Here is a 26,283-nt window from a genome sequence, read left to right as displayed (position 1 = left end):
GTGGCAATGGTATAGCACCTACTTGGGTCTGATCGAATGGGTCCCTGTGCTGTTCACCTGACAGAACAACAGTCTGTGTCTTAATCTCAGAGGCCTGTTGATTGGGTTGAGCAACATATACATTTTGGAGTACATCTGACGATTTTGACATGCTCAAAATTGGATTGGCAATGGGTATTGTTAAAACTGGCAAGGCTATGTGAGTTCCCTGTGTGTTGGAGAATGAAAATGTTTGGCTGGCTCTCAGAGCGGGACACTGCAGTTGGTATTTGGGCACAAAACATTTCTTTTCTTCAGAGTCGGCTGGTTTGTTTTGGACATTCTCACGACAAACTAAGATCTGGCTCAGCGGTTGTTGTATCTTTTGGCATATTTGAACCCTTGATGTTTGATGCCAAGGGTGTGGAAGGCCATGGACTTGAGGCTGCTGAGTTGGGCTACCCAAATGAATGCTTTGCACCATTTGCTCATTCTTTTGCAAGGGTGATTCTCCAGTATGCAGGATAAAAGGCTGAGCCGTGGTGCGCCTATTGGCAATGTGAATCTGCTGGGATCTATTCTGAGTTAAAGAGCTAACATTTGTAATGGGAGGTTTGTCAAGAGGTATGACTTTCCGAACAGGTTGCTGACTCTCCGGCCCTATCTTCAAAGACATTTGGCGAACTAATGGCCCACGCCTCCTTTCAATGAGTGGCACCTGGGGAAATTGGGATATTTGTCCACTTTTTGGCTGGCCAACAGGTGACAGAGATCTGCTGGGAGATACATTGCCACAGTCAAAGGACTTGCTACGGTAGTCTGATGAAATCTCCACAGAGGGTTGAGTACAAGTGATCTGTTCAGATGCAGCACGCCTCATCATTCCAGGCACACCAAGGGTGTTGAAGGCTGTTGGCAAACCTTGAGGCTCTGGAATTTTGTTGACACATTCTCCTCTACAAGGACTCTCTGACCTGGATGGCTCATCTCTGTCGAAAGAGGCTGAGATGCTGGAACAACGAGAAAGACTACTGTCCCTGCTGAGGCTTCGCGAGAGGCTGGACTCAAAACTGGATTCACCTGAGGAGTGGTCCATTTGAGCGAGGCGAATTCTTTTCTTTTTTGGTGGAAGTTTCTCTGCTGGTAACTTTGACAAACTCTCACTTCTCTGAGGCCAGTTGAACTGATCTGCAGGCTTATCTGCAGGCTCAGTAGTCTGTGTTTCATGTTCTCTGTCAGGCTCCTCCGTGACCAGAATCTCAGGAACTTGGATGTTATTTTGCCGAACTAAACGAGACTGATGGACAGGAGTAGAGTTTTCACCAACTGCTGCTGCTGTGCCATCAGTGCATTGTTCCTTCCTTTGTTTTCCATAGTCAACACTCTTGGGTTGGGATATCTTTTCATGGTAGCTGTCAGCTGCGACATTTGCTATTGCATCCGTTTTGAGCTTGTTCAGGGGATCCTTCTCCATACTATCAACAGGAGAGGCCCTATCAATAGATTCTGTCTCAAATGAATTGGGTCTGCTGAGAGAGTTGGTGTGTCTAATGACTGACGTACCACTGCCTTGCCTTTGCAGGTCTCCTTTAGTAGAGGTGCTGACCTGGGTCTCTCGTATAGGTGACAGTCTGGAATCTGAAGTATTAATACCTCTTGCTACAAGCTGAATCTGAGGTAGCTTTGACTGGTTGTTCTTGGGCTGTATGTCTACTATTACAGCATGCTGAGAAGAATTCCGACTTGCCAGAGCTGTTGGTAGCTCAAAACTAACTGAACAAGGTGGAATGGTGTCAGTAGGAGATTGATCATCCTCATCTCCAACACTTTTCATTTTCCTTCTCTTCCTAATTGATGTCTGTTGATCAAGTATTCCTGAGCCACTAGTTGATCTAGGGACTATGGGTTGCAGTATGTTAACGTGAAAAACATCTTGATCAGTTTCTTTAACAGAAATTGGCTTGTTTTTTGGACCATGGAGCTCAGAGCAATAGAATTTCTTGTGAGTTTCAAAATTCTCTAACTTTCTGTACCGATTACGACAAGTTTCACACTCATACATTGTGCCTTTATTCTGCTGAGGCTTTCTGTTTCTGTCTTGATGGTGCTCAAAAGATCTGCTTCTTTGCATCAGTTCTGTGGAGCTGCTTGGACCATGATAGCCCTCATCCATGGAGCGAACAGTAGGGAGGCCATGTCCCTCGCTCGTGGAAAAGTCCTCCACGGCTGCTTGTCTGACTAAGGTACGAGAATGTATTGCTGGATTTGGGGTTGATGGGGCAGATGAAAATACATCATCATTAAATGAACTAATTTTGTCATCAAATGACTGACAAATTCGCAGAGGGTGGGGCAAGGGTGCAACATTAAGGGGAAGAGCGGAGTGTCCTGGTGTAGTAGGCATAGAATTACTCCTTGTTATTGGCAAACAATCCATTGGCGGGTATTGAGAAGGTACAGAGAGAAGAAATACTGGCTTTGATTTATCTGTGGGAGTGAATGGGGACTTGGGGATGTCTGAGCTTGAACTTGACCTTCTTCCCATTGGTTTGAGATCAAACTGAAAAGAGTCTTTAAATATGTATGATTTAGGTGAGTCTATGCTACCTCTCCTTGAGAGAGATGTCCTCCTTGGCTTTACACTGTCCAGCTGCTTGTTGTCAACTACTGCCTCATTATCAGATATCAACTTTGAAATTCGCTCTTCCAGAGAGAGTGCTTTGACTTCTAATGGTGGACGCATCTGTCCCTCTGTGGCCCGTGGCTTTTGCTCAGCTGCTACATGCATTACTGTGGCAACCACAGGAGGGAGATTTGGAAGAGTATTCTTGGCAATGTCAATGTCCACTGGTGGAGTTATCTTAACAAAAGGACTGGGTGGACTCATTGCCTGGTCAGCACTTTCAGAACGTGAGAAGTAGCCAGAATCTGTACTTCCCAAACTGCGAGGACTAAGTAGACACTTAGCCTGTTGCTGTTGAGAAAAGTCTGTTGCTTGTTGCCTCTGAAGCTGAGCATGTCCTCCCAACAGTGGAGACTTGCACTGTTGGTCTTCATCCTCACTCACAGTATCTAGTGAGGGATTTGTACCATCCACCTCTTTAAGAGATGACAGGACTGTGATGCTTGACCTCAGATTGGCAGTCTGGAACTCTCGTTGTCGTTGTGCAGCAGCTTGCTCAGGTGCTGCACCTGTAACTCTTGGGCTATCTGCCCTCAGAGGGGAGACATTAACTGGGTATACAACAACTTTTGGAAGTGCAGCTGTCACTTTGGGCTCATGAGCCCTCTGACCAGGGGCTGGTTTAATTGACTCAAACACAGCTGATGTGTCAGCTTCCCCATGGCTTGCTTGGGTTGTACCTGCACTCTGTAAACTATTTTCAGACAAAGCTGCCACACTGCTCTGTGATGAGTCAGGGTCCAAGTCTGCAGTGCTACCGTCCTCATCACTGTCCCCGCTCTCCTCTGCCTCTGAATGTGTTCCAAGGGCTTTGTCAGATTCTTGAGATAACGATCCACCTCCAGATTCAGAGCGTGCAATGAGACCCAGTTTTATAGCATGTGCATGTGATTTCTTGTGCTTGTACAAGTTGCTCTTGGTTTTGAATGAGAAGCCACAAGTAACACAGGGATATGGTCTTTCTCCTGTGTGAGACCTGATGTGTTTGAGCAGCACACTGGGTTTTGCACATGCCCGGTTGCAGTATTCACAAACATACTTTCCTGGCTTCTTAGGCTTTTGGTCCTTGTAAAGCTGATCAGCGCCAAAGTTCATTACAGTGGTCATCTGAACTTGGTTGCTGCCAGGTGTAACTGGGACCTGAATGGTGCTGGGAACACTTGCTGAAAGGGACTGGCATGTGTGCACAACTGGTGGTTGACTTTGTGGCAAAGTATTGGAGCCTGAGGGAACAGGTGCATGAGTTATAGTGGATGGTCCAGTATTGAAGCTCATGTGCAAACTAGGCTTTTCTGGATTTGAAGCAACAGGCATAAAATGCGGTGTAGCAAGTGGAGAGGACTGCATGGGAGTAACCTGTGTAGATGTCTGCACATTTCCCTGTAGTGGTGCTGCAATGCCAATAAAGTTGCCTTGTTTGCCAATATAATAAGTCTGCATATGGGAAGGTTGGGTCTGGTGACCAACATTGACAGCTGGCATTGTTGTTAAGTCCCCACTAGATCGGGCAATAAGGGTGGAAGCTGGTTTTCCAATGGCCTGCAAGGAGTTTTTCCTCTCAGCCAGTGTACTAAAGTCAGGCTCCATGGCCTTAAGTAAAACATCAAGTGGTGCACTGCTGTGGTAAGGATCTCCCTCAAAGCTGGGGTCTTGGCTCCGGCTATCTTTGGGCTGAGACACTTTAGCAGTAATCAAAGAGCCCTCCTCACCATCAGTGGGCTCAAGTGATGGTGGCCTAGAGGACGTTTCTTCCTGCTTCAGCCTTTCAGCGTCAGTGGAAGATGACCCCTTGTGAGGGGATGCTGCAATTGGTTGGGCATATTGTGGGTCTCTTTCCCCACTGGGTGATGTTGAAGGATGGTGGGAAGGACTGTTGGAGGAGGAGCAGCAAGAAGGTGTAGTTTCCTTGGATGGTGCTCCTTGCAGCGCAGTTTCAGATGTTTTTAACTGCAGGGGCTTCTTCACTGGAGATTTCGGAATTTTCTCTTGCCGATTCTCTGCAACAACCTTTTTCCTCTTAAGGCCTTTTATGTTATTTGCATTTCTTCGGCTGCTTTCAGATATTCCTGAGGAGAAAGAGACAGAAAAGCAGAGTTGGTACAATAAATAACACCATCTTTTCCCACACTGTCTCAACACTCTACCATATGGACAGAGTGAGCTCAAAAGTCCCTTCTGAGAAAATTGCTTCCTGTGCTGATTTCCTTATTGGCTTAAGAAACTATTAGCATTTAAATTAAAATTTAGAGTATAGATAATTCTAGCATGTTGTATTTGATTTAGGGATCAGACATTTAGTCATTTGGTATAAAAATACCGCCTATTTCCAAATTAGTAAGAGAAGAGAGCCAACCAGTACTCCAAGCTATGGCACTTGGTGTTGTGTTTTTGACTTGTCAATTTTACAACGATCATTTAAACATCAGTAATATTTAATTAAATTTTCATTCCTAATTTGCGTCAACAATTTAGTATATAGACATTTAGCATCCATTGATAAGCATCAACTGATCAATTATCAAGTTTAATTACTATACTTGTCATTCATTAGTCACAGTTGCTTTATAACCTTTTTCTGCAAACAAACCCAGACAAAATGAAGACAGGACATTATATTTTTTTCTTAGACCAAAAAAAAGCAAGTACTCTTTATATTACTACAGTATTTTCTAAGTAGTTCCTAATTAGACTACCTTTATTTTACTCGTCACTATTGTGAAAACTATGATTAATATGAATTATACGCCGTGTAAGATGTACAAACTTTTAGACCGCTGAACACTGCTTTCAGACTGAATCAAAACTAATATTCTTTTTTGAATTGCTTTGTTATAGAGCCATACAGTCATTCTTAAAACCATACAGAACGTGTGTATAATTTACATATAGTGCAATGCAATTACATTATTAATATATAACATTCATGGCTGTTTACAAAAAAGAAAATGTTGTACTGCACAGCTGTTAAAGTGTTGTGACTTAAAGATAAAGAACATAACCTTCCACATTCAATTTCTGAAACGCCTTCACTAAAGCTGAATGCCTTAACTCCGTATTTTCATCAGTTTTATCATTAACTTCTTTTGTTGAAATTGGATGGGAATATATTCTATAATTTAGACACATCACCCTTACATTTATTTATTTGCTGTGTGACTAATACCACAGAGGCCCACGCTTCATTACATAAGTAAACGATCATTTATTCCAAACTTTCTTTCTTTCTTTCAGACTGTCGACATATGGAGGCTTGGCTGATCAGAAAATGTAACAAACACATCTAAGACAGTGAAGAGAAACTGCATAGCAATAATAAAGCAGAACTGTTTTTAAAAGGGCGTGCCCATACCATGGTGTTCCATAATTTGCCGTGTTGGCCCTGCAATGGTGATTTAGGCCAGTGTTTTTAAGAACATGTTGCATAAGATTAGCATTCCCTGTCACAGTTTCCTGGCTTGTGTAGGTATTTCCCAAGATGAGGTCAGGGTTCCTTCAAGGCCTCTAGCATAATTAGATTGAGGAACGCCTTGTTTTTACATAAGTTAATCCGTTCTCCACACAAACATGCAACCAAAGCAGCACACAACCAGTGTAAAATACTCTCAAAGGAAACCCTGTGATTTTTAAATAACTCATTCTAAAAGACGCCTTAAAAAGACAAGAAAAATATGTGAAATGTTGGTGAAAGACATGTGAAAAGGATTAGTTCTTTCTACCCACCACTGGTACAAGTCTGTTAAAGAGATGCCGTGACTTCGCCACAACTTTTCCATCATAAAAAAGTACTTCATAAACAAACAATGTCACTCTTCAAAAGTTGTTTAGGATATCTCTGGATAAAAGTAAAATTTATCCAATCAGCAAATTCCATCAACCAGTAGTGATGCACACATCCTCTCAAATAATACATAAGAAAGCACTTTTCATGGTACTCAAAGACACTTTGCATGAGTTAAAATGTGATAAAAGCAACATATTAAAAACACAAATCATGTGATTGTTAATGTAAAATAGAGCCTTAATGCTCAGGTGTGAAAGAGCTACTGACAGAATTAACTTCTTTTTAAAAAGGGATTAACCTTTGACCGGCAGGCACGGACATCAGTACCTGCTGTACTGTGAGAGGGGGATTGAGATATTCTTGTTTGTACTCTCTCTACTTAGCGTCTCCGCTCAATCTCAATTACAGTGGATGATTCAATCAAAGCTCGCACGTCCTGCAAATAATCTGGGTGTTTTTTTTAAAAAGGACAATGTCGCAGTGATGAGGTTTGCTCAGCTTAAACTGAGACCATGAAGCTGCTTCGGCTCAACCAAACTGACTTTTCTATTTGAGTGTAGTTACACAACAACCCACTTAACAAAAGAAGATGTTCCTCATGTGTGTAATAATGGCATTACTATAGAGTTACTGCAATGTACAGTGTTCTCTACATGCAGATTGCTGTGTTTATTTATCAAATTTAGTAAATAAAAGGGATTAAACAATTTCTGGATAAAGATTGCTTTCTGTGAAGAAATAATTAGAAGAAGAAATAATAAGTAAGAAATAACTTAACTGTAGTGTTATCATTGACTTGGTCAATTTGAATGTGTTACAGAACGTGAATTGAAATGAAAATAAAATTATAATAATAAAATATTATTGTAATAAAACATAAGAACACATTAAGGCCAAAGACATTAAAAACAAAGTTTGTGCCAGCACTAACCTAAAACCCTGCTATTGTGAAATATTTACTCAGGAATGTAGAAGCCAAATAAAAACTTCTATATTACAAACAGTTTTACTGAGAAAGAAACATCAAGTGTGACGGCTGCTGCAAAAATCCAGTTCTTACACAGCAACCGGATCTGCTATTGTAACAACTAATAACCAAATATTATTATTATCTCCACTTACATGTAAATATAGCATTCCTTAAAGGACATAACAAACACATTAATTCAATTAAATTGCAACTAAATAAAGGAAAAATCTGATAAACTAATACTGCAGTGATAAACACACCATATAATAAATATATTTTGCACCACTAACAAAAAAACACTCCACATTCCAGACCAGTGAATTACATTTATTTTGCGCTTTTAGTGAAAAACCTATTTTATTCCTTTTTAAACAAACAGGTGGTGGATAAGAAAACAAAAACTTCCATTGAAACGAGAGAAAACATTTCTTCTTAAAAGAAAATAAATAAATGTAAGCATTTACTTTTCATTCAAAGTCTTGATAAACCATCTCTTACCTTTCTGTGAGGCTTTGGGGTCTTTAAGCTCTTTCTGTGCCTCTTCGATTTTATCTGTAAGACAAGAACAGAAACCATTTTCAGCAGGGAGAACAGTATTGCACAGATGCACACAGACTCTGGCTCCACAGTGAAGCCAGTGCAGAATGTAACTAATGATACTGGGGATGCTTCCCACACGGCTGTAGCAGGACTACAGGCTTTCAAATGAAAAACAGATATTCTTCCATAGCTGACAGAGTGCACTATTCCATTATGGAAACTACTGTAATCATGAAGAGGGCAAGCCTGTGTGCACACACAAAAACACAACCGTGCGAGCACACCCACTTAAAGAAATACCAGCATGAGTATGTATACAGGTTAAGTTTGCAAACAAGTCAATAAGGTGGGTTCATTCTCATTATTACAGAGCGAGCTCTGTGAACCCACAGATTAATTAGCATATTCAAATACCATTATACCCCTCGGGGAAGACAAATTAATTCCACTCAGGTCTTCTATACGTCATAATCAGCACCCACAATCCTGCAGGTGAATAACCTGTGTCTGTATGAACAGTATGGATGTGTGGGAGGTGACACAGTGTTCACAGTGTGCTACTGTAATCAACATTAATTATATACGCTGGCTCAATGTGGCGTGATTGGGTTATACACAGTGGAATAGAGGCAGAGAAGTAAACCCTCTGTTTTCCTGCTCCTGCAGGGTCACACACATGTCCAAGGCTCATTAGTTTTAGTTTTTAATTTTTTAAATATCTGTGAGTTATAGTTTAAACAACAGGAGAATTTATAAAGTATATAAAAATAATATTTAAAGTGCAAACTCTAGTTTGTTTTGTTTCCTTGAGGAAATCTGATGCACCATCAGCAGCTTTTTTTGTATTTTCTCTTTATTTTTCTCTTCACTTTGGATTACGTGAAACATATTATGAGCTGCCACAAGACAGTTTTGTACAGTTAGTTTCTTCTTGTAGCAGTAGCGACTTATGAATGTGCAAAGGCATAAAGATCTGCATGAAAATTAGTTTAAACCAATCTATTTTTTGGTGCAAATCAGTAAAAACAACAACAATGAGCCTTCTACATGTGAAAGTGCAAGTGTGCATGCAAACACACTCATATTAGCCACAGAGGAAAAGGAGTGATGGGAGCCGGCACTACTGTAGCATGTTTCTGCCTCCCATGACCACGGAAACTAGATGGAAAAACAAACCCTCTGTGGCTTCTGTGCCCTGCACATGACATTAGAGTGCAAGACGAGTCCTCGAGGACCAATGGTAACAATTTTGTCCTAGATTGCACAAACGTTAATGGAGGGTGAAAGAGGATGTTCTTCTGTGGTTCCCAAAATCACAGTGCGATGCCGGGAATACTCGGAGGAGGGGGTGGACACGAGCGGGCCACAGAAGAGGTCAGTAGATTATGTCATCATATATGTGTGTGTTACTATAGTCACACCCTTCTCCATCTTTGTCTCTCTATATCCCAGGCACTCGCCACAGATTACATAATGCATCCCCACCCCTGTGCTGCCGTGGAGCAAAACAAAGGCACCCTGCCAGCAGAAACACAGCAACCGAGGCACCGGAGGAGAGGGTAGATTGTTTGTTTATGTGCGTGTCTTCGACAGAAAGGTAGACAGAGAGGAGAGAGGTACGTGTTTGTGTGTCTATTTACATATAAATGACCATGTGAACGCCCTCGCCCTTCATCAAAAGAAACAGGTAGGCTGTGTTTTCCTGGCAACAACGCCTTCGTGGTGTTTCTCCAAACAAAGAGGATCCCGACGCTTCCCTTACCTCAACCTCACAGCTTCCTCAAGTAAATGGCTATGTTACTGCAAACCAATTTGGGATAATAAATGCTTATTTTAGTGGTTAGAAGATTTGGAGGAGGTAGCATATGCTTCATTGTTTGCACAGCTTGATGCATATGTCTTGTATTAGACCGCACCGGCTAACCGAGGCATAAGTGATTGCTGCCCAACAAAAATCTTATTAGTGGTTGTGTATGGTAGGAGACCAGAGTGTAAGCTAGATCAGATTGCACTTCTTACATAACAAGCCACAAAACAAGACCCCTCATGCTGAATGACACCCATGAAGTCAACCACCGAAGCATAGCAAAAGAACAGGAAACACCAGCCCAAATCAGTGGAGAGGGACAAGGCGGCGTTAACCTCAAAAAGGACAAAAAAAAATATTCCATCCACAGTGCCTGAGTTATTAAGACAGCAGGGACTGATTATAGGGTTGTTCATATTTCCCTCATTATGGCTGTTGGGGTTGCTGAGGCGGTCTGGGTGATGGCTACGTATTTCATCTGAAATCTGTGTAATTGCCTTGTAACGACGGGAAAACAATAAGAGGAATGTACACAAATGTTGCGTGTTGCCGGTGATGAAAACCAGAGCACATTGTGGAACATGGAAATTTGAGGGCAGGGAGAGAAAACAGTGTTTGAGGGTACTAAACACAAAAGACCCCACTTATAGCTAAACTGTTTACAAGTGTGGTCTTAAACAAAACAGAAAGAAATCCATCATCAGACTCCTGCTTAAGAATACTGCACTGTGCAGACTGCAGGCAAGTTAAAACTGCTTCCAACCAATAAATGACACAAAAAATTACCAAGAATCTACAAAGCACATTGAACCACTTGACAGGGGGGCTTGGTATGTTAAAGTAGGCTGTATCGTAAGCAAAAAGCATGTGAAGTATCTGACAGCCTTTAATAATTCAGTAGAATATGAGTCAATGCACTCTACTAATGTAACTTAAACATGCGGTGGTGATATTGCACCTTACTCAAATCACAAAAGAGATTGATCTTCATCTGTTAAGTGACACGCTGTTAAAATAAGATGAACTGTTTGTCTTGTTTAGTCCTCTTCCCCTCCTTCATCTTCCTGACCCCCCCAACAACTCTCCTCGCACATCACTGCTTGACAATAGTCCTACAAATGTGCGTCTCAGAGCAGACTAAGCCGGCAGGACGGCAGTGAAATGCAGATCGAGGTTCGCCCTCTGTCTCAAGGTGGGCGACTCGTGATCTTTGATCTGTGCAACGTGAGGACATGCGATGATCAGGCAGGAAGGGGCCGGAGTGGGCGGGTGCATGTCAATTAGGCAGGAGTTTGTGGGCGAAGGAGTCAGTCTCCTCGCTGGTCGCTGTCATGACAACCACGAATCTTTAATGCAACCCCCCCTCCACCCCCACCCCCCCCTTCTCTCTCCCTGCATCTTCCAGCCCACTCCTCTCTCTGCGAGCGGGAAATGTGATCATTTGTGCCTCGAGGGCCAAAGTGACGTCACCGCACAGGAAAACGTGCGTGCTTTTGAATCCCAAACGCCCACCTGATGTGAATTTACAACCCATCAGTTATGGCCAGGGGGGGGTTGCTCAGTGGGAGGGGAAGCCCATCTCAACTCCATTAAGGCGTCTGACAGACAATTATCAGTCAAGACGTGGCCGTAATAGCCGCAGATACAAACACATGCTAATGAGCTGGAGTGCCAATTCGCCTCTGGAAAATGGACCTAATAAACCAAACTTCTGTGTGGAGCTAGACCCCTGCCTATGTAATGAATAACAATATTACATTACAGCAAAGTGGCAACTTCAACCCACACGGAGCAGCGGCACAACTGCATCTCCCGGGTGCTGGATTCCCCCCCTGAGAGCCCCGTCTGCCTGTTGGCTGACAAATAACCGTCAGGCTCCACACACCCTGCTCCCCTCGCTGCCAGCCTGTAACACATTCATATTTTGCTCAACAGCCTGCCCTGCTGGGCCTCAACATGCCAAATGGCGGCCATCAACAGCATAGTGGCAGCTTTTCATAGAGTCCATATGCACTGCGTTACATTCGCTTCAGATGGCCCCGGCGGCTTGGCTCCAGCTTGTCCTGCTAGCATCAAAGATATATGTTTGGGGGGGGGGGGAAAGGGCAAGTTGTTTTGTAAAAACAGCATCTGTGAGGGTTGAGGTGTCATCAGTATGTGCGACACTACACCAGCATACCAGCAACAAGCCTGAACAATGCCAGTGGACCACAGCGTGTGGGCAGATGGGCGTCCACCAGCGACGACGAAAACGCTGCAGCAAATCAGTTCACAGCGAGTCGCTTTATCACGCCAGGACAAATGTCATTGTACGTGTTAAAGGTTGAAGTCGTTTGCCTGTTAGTGTGGAGCAAGCTGTCACTCTGCTGTGATGGAGCTGGTGGATGTAACAGTTCAGACAAACATACAGTGAAGCGAAGTGAAGCCAGCCAGGAGGACTGGGTTTGATGTTTGGATGATAGCAGGTTCATGTCTGGGTGCGCTGCCAGCTGGATGTGGACTGCACAGCGTAGCAAACCAAACCAGTGCGTGTGTTCGGAGAGAGGAGAGGAAAGAGGAGGAGGAGGAGGAGATGAGGAGAGGAGAGGAGAGATGCCTCAGCAGGCTGAAGATGACGAGATGGGAGTCGGCAGCTGCCCCCGTCTTCCCCGTCAGTGTGCGGGAGGGAGATGGAGATTATGTAACTCGAGCACCTCCACCAGCCTGCTGTACACGCCCGGCTGTGTGCAAACACACACACACACACACTAACATCAAACACACCCTCGCATTGGCTGATGCATTCTTCGAACAATCACTAACAAGGACATTTTTCAATAAACAAAAACAGACACGACTGAAACCTGAATGTAGAGCTGAAAGGATACGTCGATTCATTTTCATATTTCATGAATTGTTTAAGTCATTTTTCAAGCAAAAACAGCACACGTTCCCTGGATGTGCTGCTGTTCTTCTTTGGGTTTCAGACTGTTAGTTGGACAGAAATCACCTTGAGGGTGACCTCTGGGCATTTTGATATTAAATGGATTAACAGTGGATTAATAAATGACGAAAATAATAGTTAGTTCCAGTCCTACTTAAATGAAAACTATTTGATTAGTTTATCAACATAAAATTAATCTGCAACAATTCTGATGTGTCGATTAATTATTTGTCAAGCTGAAACTCAATGCTTTAGTTTGTCTCATAGAAGTAATTTTGATTTGTTGCTCAGACAAAACAAGCGATGTGAAGACGTCATATCGGGATCTGGGAACTTGTGATAGGAAGAATATTTTCTAGCCCAAATGATCAAATAATCGACAAAAAAAAAAACTATTTACCCTATTAGTCTATATTTTTTATTAGTGACACACAGAGACATTTTCCATCTCAACAAAAAGAGACAGCTCCAGCTACAAACAACTAATTGGTTACTTAATCGACAGAAAATTCAACAATTATCTGACATTTAATTGACCAGACAATCTATTAATTAGTATTTTTTAGCATTATTAATCCTGAGCTGTGTTAACCTTTTTGTTTTTTCACATACTTACAGTTTTGTATAACATGTAAAAGCAACAATATTTCCTTTTCTTTGACTGTTAATGCAAATCAGTGTCCCTCACTGACTCAGGCGTCATATGACAGTAACTCTATTATTAAACAAGGACGTCTCCTCCTATAATAGTCACTGCAACAGCTGGGACACGCATGAGCTTTGCAGAATTCCCTGTCACCTTTAAGGGAAGTCTGTTGATCTTATCTCAGCTTCCTCCCTGTGGCCTGCGGAGGAGACGCAGCATTTCTGCAGCCCTCAGCAGCTGACCCATGCAATAAGAGGCCATAAGGGTTCCTGTCAGCGTCTGACACATTCTTTATCTTCACGGACACGCCCGTACAAAAGAGACTCCCGCCGGCCTCGAGGGAGACGAACTGGTCTGAAAGCAGAGCTGAGACTGAAAGACTCACAAAGAGGGCAACAGGAAGTACACTGTGCTCTCCCTTAGTAATCGTGGAAAGACGATGATGCAGAGCAGAGGAATCCCCCGCCATACCGGGAGTGTCCCATTACCCTACAGTCTATCATCATCAGCTGGCTAAGAGGGGAGCGCAAAGTGACTTCCCTCCCTCTCCTTCCTCACATTAGCCGGACTGGGAGCTGGAGTGGCTCGCTGCATCAAATGTAATCGAAACAAAAGGACAGAGATGGAGAGAATGACGGGAAGATGAAGGATGGAGGCAGAGGAGAGGGTGTAGAGGTACAGAGAGAGCTCGTGCCAACTGACATGGAAATTAAGGAATCGAAGACATATTTTGGCAATTTTGATAATCGCTCACTTCAGCCTCCTAGTCTGAGACTTTCTGACAGCAACAATATATCTCCCACTTGGTGAAAAGAACAACATAAGTGTCAACAAATCACAGCAAAATGGCTGGATACTGTTACTGATACTGTTTAAATGGTGAGACTACAAGGTTAGCGATGGTGAGTAGCCATCTTGGAATAATGTGTGAATACTCTGGAGAACTTCCTGTACTCTCCGTTCTAGTGACACTGTATGAATGAAGTCTGTTATCAGGGAAGAATTCCAAATATTTTCTGGTTCCAGTCTCAAATGTGAGGGAGCTTCTGCTTTGCTCTGTTTTCTGTTGTTGTACTTTGAATATCTTTGTGTTTTGGACAGTTGGTTGGAGAAAAAAAACCCCACCACATGTGAAGACGTCACCTCGGACTCTGGCAGCCTGTGGTGCGAGTTTTTGGGATATGTGCTTGATAAATTACTCAAACAATTAGTCTGGGATTTACATCTGTTCAAATTTGTAATCTTGTGTATTTATTATTTGATCAAATAGTTATTTAAATAAAAATGAAAGTTATGTTGTAGCTGCTTGTGTTCAGGCAACATTTCACAATTGAGAACTTTGAATTTTTTGTTAAATATACAAACATGACTATAATATGATACATGAAAAATATCCTTCTGGTACAGAAACAAAAAGGTATCGTAACATTTTTAAAATGATACCCAGCCCTTAATGCAGGTAAAGAGCGGCAAGAATCTAAAACAAAGCGTTCAGGAAAGTCCTGCTCTCTCTGCAGCCTGGAGATCAGCTGCTGACTGCTAAGCATCAAGGTGCAGTGGAGCTGTTTACCCTCCACCGGGTGGAGACTGTTTATGTGCGGCATGAAACTGCTCGTTGAATTGAAATGACGGAGCCGGGGCGGGTATGAGTTAAAAAAGACACAGCGTTAACTAGAGCCTCGGGCAGCCACCTTTTAATAATGTATGGCTATAAAGGGGGAGAGAAACACACACACACACAAGATGAACAATGCAGTGATGTGGATTTACTCGTTCGAGTCGCCCGTCCCTTTCTCTATAATAATAACAATAATTAGAGGGCATGTTTAGAGGCGATGTTATTACTCCTTCCTCGTAAGAATTTGTGACGAAGCTGCAAACAAACTGTCAACAAACTAAATATTGATCACACTCTCGCTCCTGCACACACACACACAGACAAAGACAGTGGTTCGGTATCTGTACAGTGCTGCTGCCCCCACAGGAAACTGTAGGTGGAAGAAGCAGCAGACTGGAGGCCACTGATTATTGGGACTGCGTGGGCACCCTTGTGAAAAATTGATATAACAAGAAATCTACTGGGTGGGTAGAAAAGTGTGTGTTTGTATGTGTGTGTGTGTAGGGGGGTTTAATGGTGCAGGCGGACACGAACGTTAATGTGAATGTTACCTCTTCCATCTTTTTCAGAACATGCACACATTTAACCCCCCCCCCCCCCCCCTCAAAAAAAACAAAAACAAAATCTGCCTGCACCAAAATAGACAAGAAAGAGCCAGACTCCAAACACAATACAGAAAAGCAACGGTGCCAAGACGCACGAAATAATGATTTCCTTCCCTCGCAGTCACAAATCATGGAAGGTGTGAAGGCTGTAAAGACTGTAGTAAAATAAATCACAAGCTGCCCAGAAAGTTTAAGAATAGAATCTGCAACTAGCAAGTATTTTCATTAATCTCTTCACTCTTATCAATTAATCGACTAATTATTTACCCCAGTGGTTCCTAATGTGGGGAAAACATATTTCAACTACACAAAATACACTTTTACACAATTTTAGTCAAACAAAACAGAGGGAAATATGTAACCGATGACGAGGATTCACAAGTAGACTTTTGGTTTGCTTTAAGGGGTCGTGAGCCAAAGAGGTTGAGAAGCTCTGATTTAGTCTATAAAATCTATAAACACAATTTACCAAAATCCAAGTGCTTGTTTTGTTCGACGAACAGTCCAAAACCCAAAAGATATTCAGTTTACAGTTATATAAAACAGAGAAAAAGCAGGAACCTTTACTCAAGTAAGAGTACTAATACCACACTGGTAAAATACTCCATTACAAGTAAAAGTCATCATCATCTGCATCAATGTAGTGGAGTTAAAAATACAATATTTCCCTCTGAAATGTCGTGAGTAGTAGACGTAAGTAAGACGTACGTAGGAGAAAATGGAAATACTCAAGCAAAGTACCACAAATTTCCACTTCCACTACTGATCTTCACTTTTCAGAAACTTGAACTTTTTGCTTGAAAACTGCATAATCATTCAAGTCACTGTTCAAAGTCGTTGCCAGTTAATTTTCTACTGATCGTTTCAGCTCTAATAAACAGCTGCTGTTCTATAAGAGTCTCAACTGAACTCTGAGCAACTTTTCACTTCTGATTTCTGTCAGTGTTTGAGTCTAACTCTTTCAGATAAGACGTGAAACAGTCATTGAAATTCAGCAGCGAGCCCTCGACTGTACACAAACACCCACTTCTTTCTTCGTGGAGGCAAAAAAAAAAAAAAAGTGGAAGTAAAACAAGCTGCACGTCAAACTTGATCCAGTCAGCGTCTCGAGTTCCCCCCCCGGGTTGTGAGGGCTGTGACACAGAACTAACTGAGCTCAGCGACGGATGGCCGGTGTGTCGTCAAACGACGCCTCAACGGGCCTCACGGGACAGGAAGCACGTTTCATTCGTGTCAGTGCGAAAACAAATTCTGCACACATGCAGTTAGCTCTGTGCGTCAGCCGAGGAAGAAGAAGAAGAAGGAGGAGGAGGAGGAGGAGGCAGGGGGTCACACGCAGCGCAGACCTGTATTGAATAATCATGTTAATTAGAGCTGATTACTTGTTTAATCCGCTAGTTGATTGACAAAAAAATTTATTAATTCATAATTCAAATCTTAAATTTGAAGCAAAAATGCCAAAAATGTCTTTGTTTTATATGAGAGTGAACTGAATATTTGTTGGCAAAACGATTTCATCACAAGGTCGGAAACTGGGTAATTCCATTTGCTGAGGAAGACTGTGTGACATGATCAAAAGCTCCAGAACAGCTACTGAATGGACCAGATGGTGAGATTGTTTTGCCAACTGCTGTTTCTAAAAGGTCAAGAATGAACTTTCAATCTCAACTAAAGTGAATATCTTTGGTGTTTGGACTGTTTGTCCAACAAAACAAACGATTTTAAAGTTCAGCATTTTGGGAAATACGCTAATTTGCTTTAATTTGAGTTAGATGAGTTTAGCTAGCCTGGCTCTGTCCAAAGGTTAAAAAAATCCATCTATGAGCGCCTCTATAGCTCACTAGTTAACACGCTACATCTCATTTGTTTTTAAGACTATTTCTGGGCCAGGAGCAGTTGCCAGGCAACCAGCAGAGACTCCAGGAACTAACTGGTCCCAATCAAGAAATAGTCAGACATTACCCGTAGAAAGGCGAAACAAACTAGACATAACATGTTAATAATGAGCTTTAGAGGTGTCGGTGGGTGGATTTTATAACCTTCGGACAGAGCCAGGCTAGCTGTTTCTACCTGTTTTCAGTCTTTATGCTAAGCTAAGTGCCCGCTGGCACATGGTCAATATTTACCATGAAGACCTGCAATTCATAAAAGAAAGTGAATAAGCTCGTTTCCCAAAATGTCAATCTATTCCTTTAGAAGAAGTCACCTTGAGCTCTGAGAGATCTTGATGGGCCATTTCCACCATTTCCTGACATTTTATCTGTCAAATAATTGGACGATTACACGATAATGAAAATAATTGTTTGTTGCAGTAATTACTGAACTCTTTGGCCGATAGTTGCCATGCTTCTATACACAAACGCTAAGCACTTAATAGATATGACATTTATTTAAGAGAAGTTTGCAGCCACATGGGGGAACTTTCCAGTAACTATTAACAATAATAAAAATCCAACTTCAACATCACAAATGAAACCCAGGATTTACACATCAGAGCAGCCTGGCGTCCCGCTGGGCCTGTCAGATCAAAATTGAAAGCTGTGCAGCCGTCAGTTAAAGGATCTGTACCTAACAACAGCAAAAGACAAACCCCCCCCCCCTACACTTTCAAAACACACCGGATCCCTCTGGCTCGACTGTCCCTCTGCCCACTTGTTGTTGGTTACCGTGGCGCCACGGCTGAGTGACAGCACACTGACTGCTTCCTGTCTGCGTCGTTCACTTTGACGAGAGCTGTCGCGTTCAGTTTGACGCGAGCGGAGATGTTGCCGCGGACGGTGGCTTTTAGTAGAAGTCAAAAACAAATTTGCAGCTTCACACACGCCTGACCTCAATCTCACCACTGACACACTCAAATCTCACTCAGCACACGGCAAAACAGTCACTTTTTTTAACAGTAAATTCTGCAGGATATCTCTGTGTGAACTTGTTCTGAGTGTTTCATAATAGTCTATAGGACAAAATGTTCACTTCTTACCCGGGACTCTGCTGATGTTTCATGGAACAAACACTCAGAAGCTGCTTTTGTTCAGGAACAAAAGGCGGCTCGAGAAAGAACAACAAGTGCATACATACTCCTGTGTCAACACAAGCAGTCACAAGTCTGTGTTTCCGCCCTATCAGCTGTGGCTCTAACAGCAGCGCGGGGCGTTGCCAGCGGTTTCCTCAGAATAATGTGACGAGGAGGGGAATTCCTGTAAGGCCCAGGAAGAGAGAGCGAGGGGGGAGGAGGGAGGAGGAGGGAGGAGGAGAGGAGGGCCTGCCCAAACAGAGCCGGCCGGGTGACGTCACTTAAACCGGCTTTGGCACCCTCCAGGGGATCCTTCTCTCGCTCTCCCTCCCTCTTTCTGTTTGTGTCGGAGGGGGGAGGAATTTAATGTGCCCTGCCAACTGCTGGTTGCCCAACAGCTCACTCACCGGGTGAGAGAGACTCGGAGGCGTTCACCATTTTTCTGCAATGAGGTTGCACCTCAACAAATGTATAGTTTCAGTTTGCTTTTAGTCTCCTTTAAGATTCCCTTCAGACATGTTTTAAAAATACAAATCTATATGTTTAGGCAACATTTAACCTTTAAAGATCCCCTCCACGTGTTTGAAGACATAAAAATACTCTGCTTTGAATAATATTTTGTGTTTTTTCCACAAAAAAAAGTTCATTAGCTTGTTAAAATCTACTTCCACTTCCTCATTGGATAAAAGCGGAATCTATGAATATTCAAATGTTGTCAGTTTCAACGGTTTTTCTACTCGCCTCAAGACGTCTCCTACTTCTCTTAAAAGTTCATTCTCAGTGTTTGTGCACTGGAAGCTTCAAGTTTCCACTCCACACAAGTAATTTTTTCGAGCAAAAACTGTTGCTGGTTCCAGCTTCTCAAATACTTTTCTTTACTTGATAGTAAACTGGATATTTTGGTTTTGGACTCATGTTCGGGTAAAATAAGGAATTTGAAGGTTTTATGAGTAATTATAGCTGTTTTCTGACATTTTATCGCCAAAATAAAAGCAATAAATTGAAAATAATCGGTACATTAAACAATGCTGAAAGTAATGGTTAGTTGCATACTGGATCACAGTTGGCCTCCAAACTAGTTTTGATGTCACGGAATCATTTAAGGTGAGCTCAGAGAAACTTTCCTCCTTCTAGTGTCAAACTCTGCTCACACTTCATTCTGCTCAGTGAAGCTCAAACATCTAAGTAACAACAAGAAAAACACATTTCTGACTGGAGGGGATTTTAAGTTTATACATGTAACATTCATTTTTTTGCACCTTTGACTAAATGGATTTCCTTCTTTGGATAATAAAGGTACATTTGATCTTCTGATTTAAAAGTAAAGCACATGAAATGTCTTATATAAATAAAGTTTCCCTTGTCGTGCCTTAAAAACAGCAAACCTCTGCTGTTCTTTATCTTAACTGAAGAAATCCATGGAAAATGGAGACATCCAGCAGCAATATTGTTTGTCTTTTTTAACTCCAAAAAAACATTCAAGGCTGTGTGTGGGCGCAAAAACCAAGAGTCTGGAAGTGGCCGTGAAAACTGCAGGATCTTGTGAGAATTTTTAAAGTCAACATCAAATAAAATAAATAAAGAGTAGCAGAGCCGCCTGGTTAACAGTGACTGACTGACAGAAAGATGTTGACACTGACAGGCTGAGATAAAGCTGCAGGGGGGTGGGGGGGGGGGGGGTGCTCACTGTGGGCTTTTAAAAGGACCGAGGTCGATATTTAAAGGAGGGGATTCACTCCACTCAGGGCACACAGGCTGACAACAAGCGCTGCTGCATTACATAAACACGACGAGCCGGGCGTTAAATGACAAAAGCATCAGTACAGTGCGGTGACACTGTACTGTACTCGGGTCTGGAACAAAGAGGAAGCTCCCTCCGCTTTATTTTTGGATTAGTCATTATGGGGAATTCTGAGGGTTTTACAGTTCAGCCGCAAAAGAGGTACAGAAAATCAGATAAATATTTACCCAGGCCAGGGACAACAAACCTTTTTTGCAGTGTCATTGCCGAGGTACAGAAGATAAATACTTCACAGGCAGAAACTCCAGCATCAACATCGCGCTCTGTAATTAGGTCGGCCAAAGCGGCCGCATAAAGTTGGTGTTGGCGGGTCGAAAGCAAAAATAAGCACTGACTCACTCAGGCGGCTTAGCGCTGAATCTCCACTGTTCTTAAAGATGACATAAAAAAGGGATCACTCTGCAAACACTGGCCCTGTGTAAGTGTGTGTCAGACAGTGTGGAGAGCGGTGGACAACACACACCGCCTCATCCCTGTGGGAACATCTGAGTTAATGACAGCTGAGCTGGTGATAATGCAACAGAGCCTGAATGAAGTAATCCAGCTAGTAACCTCTAATACCCTGCCCTCTGTGTGTGCCGGGTGTCCATTAGGTTAAAGATGTCTACAAACACACACATAATCAGGCCAACACACAAACACACATCCTCACGGTCAGTCAGCTTGAAAATAGTCGTGAATTGAACCGACTTTCGTTGCCAAAAATGTTGCTCTCTGCATACAACCAGACGCCCACGCTGACCCCGTTCATACTCTGAATACCAAACTGAAACCAATCCGAAACCACGTGGGGAGGGCCGATGAATAACAGAGCTTGATCGCAGAGTTAGACATCTTTTTCTCTATTCAGAAAGCCACCATCATAACCTTCTTTTCACTTGGCTTCATCTCCAAAACTACACAGTCGCGATCAGAACTGCATTCAGCTGCACACAAAGGCCGCATTCTGCTTTGTCTGAAATGAGCTGGCTTCAACTTTTATCAGAAACAAAAAGTCAAACTGCAGTCTGAAACAAGTGCGGACACTACTGACCAGTGGTGCAAAGTAACCAAGTAATATTTTGAGGTAACTGTACTTGAGTAATTCCATTGTATGATACTTTAAACATCCAAGTATCATACAATATTGTACTACATTTATCTGACAGCTGTTGTAAATGGTTCCTTTTCAAATTCTGAAAAACAAATTAAGAATAAGCTTATAAATACAACGTATTGTTAAAGATTAAACCAGCGGCTCCTTTTAAGAATAAACCAGTATGTCGGTTGGGGCTCCTTGTGACGTTAAAGAAGTCTATGAGTTGTTAGCAGTTCAACCCAAGAGACATTTGACCTCTAAACTTCTCACATGGGTTCAATTACATATCTTTTCAAATGATGCAATATTTAACAAAAAGATAAGAAAAAAAGTCCAAAAAACAACAACAGATTTGTGTAGCATACCTTTTTTTTTCCTCCCATTAATCATCTCAGAACCCCTCAGATTTATCTAGCGACCCTTTGGAGGGGCCCAAACCTTAGGCTGGGAACCATTCGACTGAACTGTATATAAAGTATTTAAACTCCACCTCTTACAGCTACAACAAATGCTACTTACACATTGAGGAATCAGTATTTACAGTCTAATAATGTCATAAAAATATATCAGTCCCATGAGACATTTCACTGCAGAACAAGTACTTTTACTTTTGATGCAGTGATTACACTTTCTTTCTTACTTTCACTTTTTATTAGTAGGACAAAACCACTGAAGGCCATTTTTGGTGTAATCGTCAAGAATTCCAGAGAGGCCCGTAAGACCACTTCCCATCAGAGACGGATTTATAAATCAGAGCAACACTGACGCAACCGTGAGTCCAATCAGAGGAATCTAACACAATTCTGGCCAATAAGTTTCATCCGGTTGACAGATGTTGCTGTCGTATCTCCGAATCTAATCACGGTGCCATCCTCGCTACGGGAGGAGAGACCATTACAGCCGCCGAGCCTTCTAGGAAAAGAGACAACTCTTAATTAGATCTGGAGCTTATGAGGCTGAGTACAGCGAGAGGCAGCGAGTGTAACAAAAGGCGGTGAGCCTCTACAGGAAATAAGGATCTAAAAGGCACGTAAGGTCATTGATCATGTTACAAAACAGCAGCGGGATCCTGCTCAGGCTCAGCTTCTGTGTCTTGGCTGCCTTTCACCTATTCACTTCCTCCTTCTCACTCCTCCTTTCTGCTGTTTAGGTTGCAAAACAAGGCTCGTCTCTCAACCATCACACTCTGCCTCCCCCCGCTCGCCCCCCAGGGGAGGGGCTGAGATGTTAATAAGGGTTGTTGTGATCGCTGCAAGTGTATGTGAAGTGTTGTGCGTGGAAACATGTGAGGCATGTTAACGGCATGAAATCCATTCATTCAAACAAATGTCCTCTTTTTCTTGTCTTGATTGTAGAATGAAGACACAATTATGCAGCTTAGAGCTGAAATGATTAATCGATTAGTCGAACAGCAGCTATTTTGATAATCGATTAGTCATTTAAGTCATATGCCAATTTTTTCAAATTCCACATACAGCTGTTTTCACAGGTTGAGTAGTACTCCTCATGATGAATAAACAGATCACCGCTGAGTAAAATCATTGTTTTAACCAGCAAAACTTTTCTACCACAAAAGGAAGTGACGGGCTTCACACTTTACGCAGCAGTTTGTTTTGAAAATGACAGAGGAGGAACTTTAGTCGACATGAGGAGTGATCGTCAACAAAAATGCAAATATAAAGACTTCACAGCACTTGCTGCAATGTTTGACAGGAAACCTACGTGTTGTTACAGTGTGTTTCTGACCATACAGTGTGTAGTTATAGTGTGTTGTTACAGTGTGTTTCTGACCATACAGTGTGTAGTTATAGTGTGTTGTTGCAGTGTTTCTGACCATACAGTGTGTAGTTATAGTGTGTTGTTGCAGTGTTTCTGACCATACAGTGTGTAGTTATAGTGTGTTGTTACAGTGTGTTTCTGACCATACAGTGTGTAGTTATAGTGTGTTGTTGCAGTGTGTTTCTGACCATACAGTGTGTAGTTATAGTGTGTTGTTACAGTGTGTTTCTGACCATACAGTGTGTAGTTAGTGTGTTTTTACAGTGTGTTTCTGACCATACAGTGTGTAGTTAGTGTATTGTTGCAGTGTGTTTCTGACCATACAGTGTGTAGTTATAGTGTGTTGTTGCAGTGTGTATCTGACCATACAGTGTGTTGTTACAGTGTGTTTCTGACCATACAGTGTGTAGTTATAGTGTGTTGTTACAGTGTGTTTCTGACCATACAGTGTGTAGTTATAGTGTGTTGTTGCAGTGTGTTTCTGACCATACAGTGTGTAGTTATAGTGTGTTGTTGCAGTGTTTCTGACCATACAGTGTGTAGTTATAGTGTGTTGTTGCAGTGTTTCTGACCATACAGTGTGTAGTTATAGTGTGTTGTTGCAGTGTGTTTCTGACCATACAGTGTGTAGTTATAGTGTGTTGTTGCAGTGTTTCTGACCATACAGTGTGTAGTTATAGTGTGTTGTTACAGTGTGTTTCTGACCATACAGTGTGTAGTTAGTGTGTTGTTGCAGTGTGTTTCTGACCATACAGTGTGTAGTTATAGTGTGTTGTTACAGTGTGTTTCTGACCATACAGTGTGTAGTTAGTGTGTTGTTGCAGTGTTTCTGACCATACAGTGTGTAGTTATAGTGTGTTGTTGCAGTGTTTCTGACCATACAGTGTGTTGTTACAGTGTGTTTCTGACCATACAGTGTGTAGTTATAGTGTGTTGTTATAGTGTGTTTCTGACCATACAGTGTGTAGTTATAGTGTGTTGTTACAGTGTGTTTCTGACCATACAGTGTGTAGTTATAGTGTGTTGTTACAGTGTGTTTCTGACCATACAGTGTGTAGTTAGTGTGTTGTTACAGTGTGTTTCTGACCATACAGTGTGTAGTTAGTGTGTTGTTACAGTGTGCCATCGGCTCGCCCGGAGAGACCAGTGGCCGGCTCTATAGACTCCCACAGGGCTTTCCTGCAGCTGCTCTGAGGCTCTCTGGTTTCTCTCTCTGTGGATGCCGCCAGACAACCATCTGCTTTTATAGCTCATTTAGCACATACACGCTCTGACATAGACATGGCTGGTATTGCATGTAAACACAGAGGGACATGCCTCGACAGTGGCCACAACAGACAGTCCTGTGTATGTCAACCAGTGAAGCGTTAGCACCAGTGTCAGAAATTAACCTTTTGAAGGATTATACCATATTTAAATACATTTTCACAGAAATACAACACTCCTTTTACTTCTTTTTTTACACGACTGTTCGGTGGTCAGTATGATCCAAAACTGTCTGTAAAGGCATTTAAATCTCATCAATTTACAGTTGCCAGCGGGAGTGAAATTGTGCACTCCAATAACCCTGCAAACTGTCTGCCAATTGACATATTATGGCTGCAACTAACGATTATTTTCTCAATTAATCAATTCATTGTTTGGTCTATAAAAGGTAAAGAATACCTTTTACAATTTCCCAAATCCCAAGTTGATGTCTCCAAATAGCTTGTTTTGTCCCAAAAGAAAAATATTGATTTACTATCACATATAAATCAAAATTAAGAAGCTGGAACTGGGGCTTGTTTGGTATTTATGCTTGAAAAATATAACTTACGCTAATGTAAGACAAACAAAAGCAACAAATTGTCATATTTAAGCTCGAACCATCACATTTTGGGCAATCTGGCTTGAAAAATGACTTCAAGAATTAATCGATTATCAAAGAAGTTGCGGATCATTTTTCTGACGATCGCACGATGGGCTAATCAATTAATTGATTAATCGCTTGCGCTCTTTTAGGTAAACAACCCTGCTGTGACTGTCTGGCGGACACCAGCGATCACCCGTAGCAGGTTGAATTCTGGGAATTACAGGGAGATAAAAGCAGCTTTTGACCTTTGATATGGTTCTGATGGAGACTGCAGCTGCTTCTTCCTCTGTGGTGTTGTTGCTGCCATCCACCTCCACGCCACTCACTGCTGTTACTCTGTGCTTTCCTCTGCCATCAGCAGTGGGCAGGAGGTAACGTTACATAACCACACTGAGCGCGAGCGACATGGCGTTCCCTCACTGTCTTTTATGTTCCTCCTCCTCTCATTTTCTCAATCCTCAATTATTCCCCCTTGTCTTCCTGTTCTCCTCCCTCTTTCTGCCTCTCTCCATCATCTTCAACGTCTTTTACTCCCCGGCATTTCCCATTTTCTCCCTCCCTGAGTCTTTCCTGCCTCCCCTGCCCACTCTACTCTCCTCCATTTCCATCACATCAGAGTTTAAAAACAGTACGAGGACGTGGAAACCAACATCATGCCCGTCTTATAAAACCAAACCGCTCTGCTCACCAGGTCATCCATCGAGCCGACCACAAAAATGACAGTGCCAGTCCCAATTAGGGCTGCAATTAGGATTAATCAATTAATCATTAGACCCATCAGAAGATAATCTCTTCAAATGGCTTGTTTAGTTTGACCAGCAGTCAAAACCCCAAAGATGTTCAATTCACTTTAATGTGAGACAAACAAAAGCAGCAAATTATCACATTTAAGAAGCTGCAACCACCAATGTTCTTGCTTGATAAATTACTGAAATGATTAAATCAAGTAATTGTTGCAGTTCTGCTAATTATTTTTCCAAGATAATAGTCATTTCCATCCAAATGTAGCACAAATTTTAACCAAATTTCCAGAAAAATCGAGAAAATGAGAATTTATGCGTGTTTCCATCCACTACTGTTATGTAAATATTAGGAGTTGGTTCATCGAGATCAGCAGTAGGTGGAGTTAATTCTCCAGTCGGGTGCCATTAAACCATCACAGAGGAAGAAGGGGGTGCAGCAAGATGACGTAATTAACAGGGCGCCAGTCA

At 42.2% G+C, this 26,283-nt stretch overlaps 1 protein-coding gene across 1 annotated transcript in view; it reads right to left on the bottom strand.

The window, feature by feature from the left end:
* The window catches only part of LOC139299268 (zinc finger protein 40-like), a 44,984-nt gene that overhangs the window by 85 nt on the left and 18,616 nt on the right, over positions 1 to 26,283 (bottom strand). Inside the window, exons 2-8 of the mRNA XM_070922175.1 lie at positions 7,912 to 7,965; positions 3,343 to 3,825; positions 2,013 to 3,279; positions 1,497 to 1,610; positions 740 to 1,376; positions 631 to 697; positions 23 to 57 (exon numbers count right to left, since the gene is read on the bottom strand). Coding sequence (XP_070778276.1) covers positions 23 to 57; positions 631 to 697; positions 740 to 1,376; positions 1,497 to 1,610; positions 2,013 to 3,279; positions 3,343 to 3,825; positions 7,912 to 7,965 — 2,657 coding nt within the window. The remainder of the gene's footprint in view (positions 1 to 22; positions 58 to 630; positions 698 to 739; positions 1,377 to 1,496; positions 1,611 to 2,012; positions 3,280 to 3,342; positions 3,826 to 7,911; positions 7,966 to 26,283) is intronic.

Source organism: Enoplosus armatus, chromosome 16, assembly GCF_043641665.1.
Source record: "Enoplosus armatus isolate fEnoArm2 chromosome 16, fEnoArm2.hap1, whole genome shotgun sequence".
Lineage (NCBI taxonomy): Eukaryota > Metazoa > Chordata > Actinopteri > Centrarchiformes > Enoplosidae > Enoplosus > Enoplosus armatus.
Note: the sequence above shows the minus strand (reverse complement) of the source record. Positions and strands in the feature narration are given on the sequence as shown.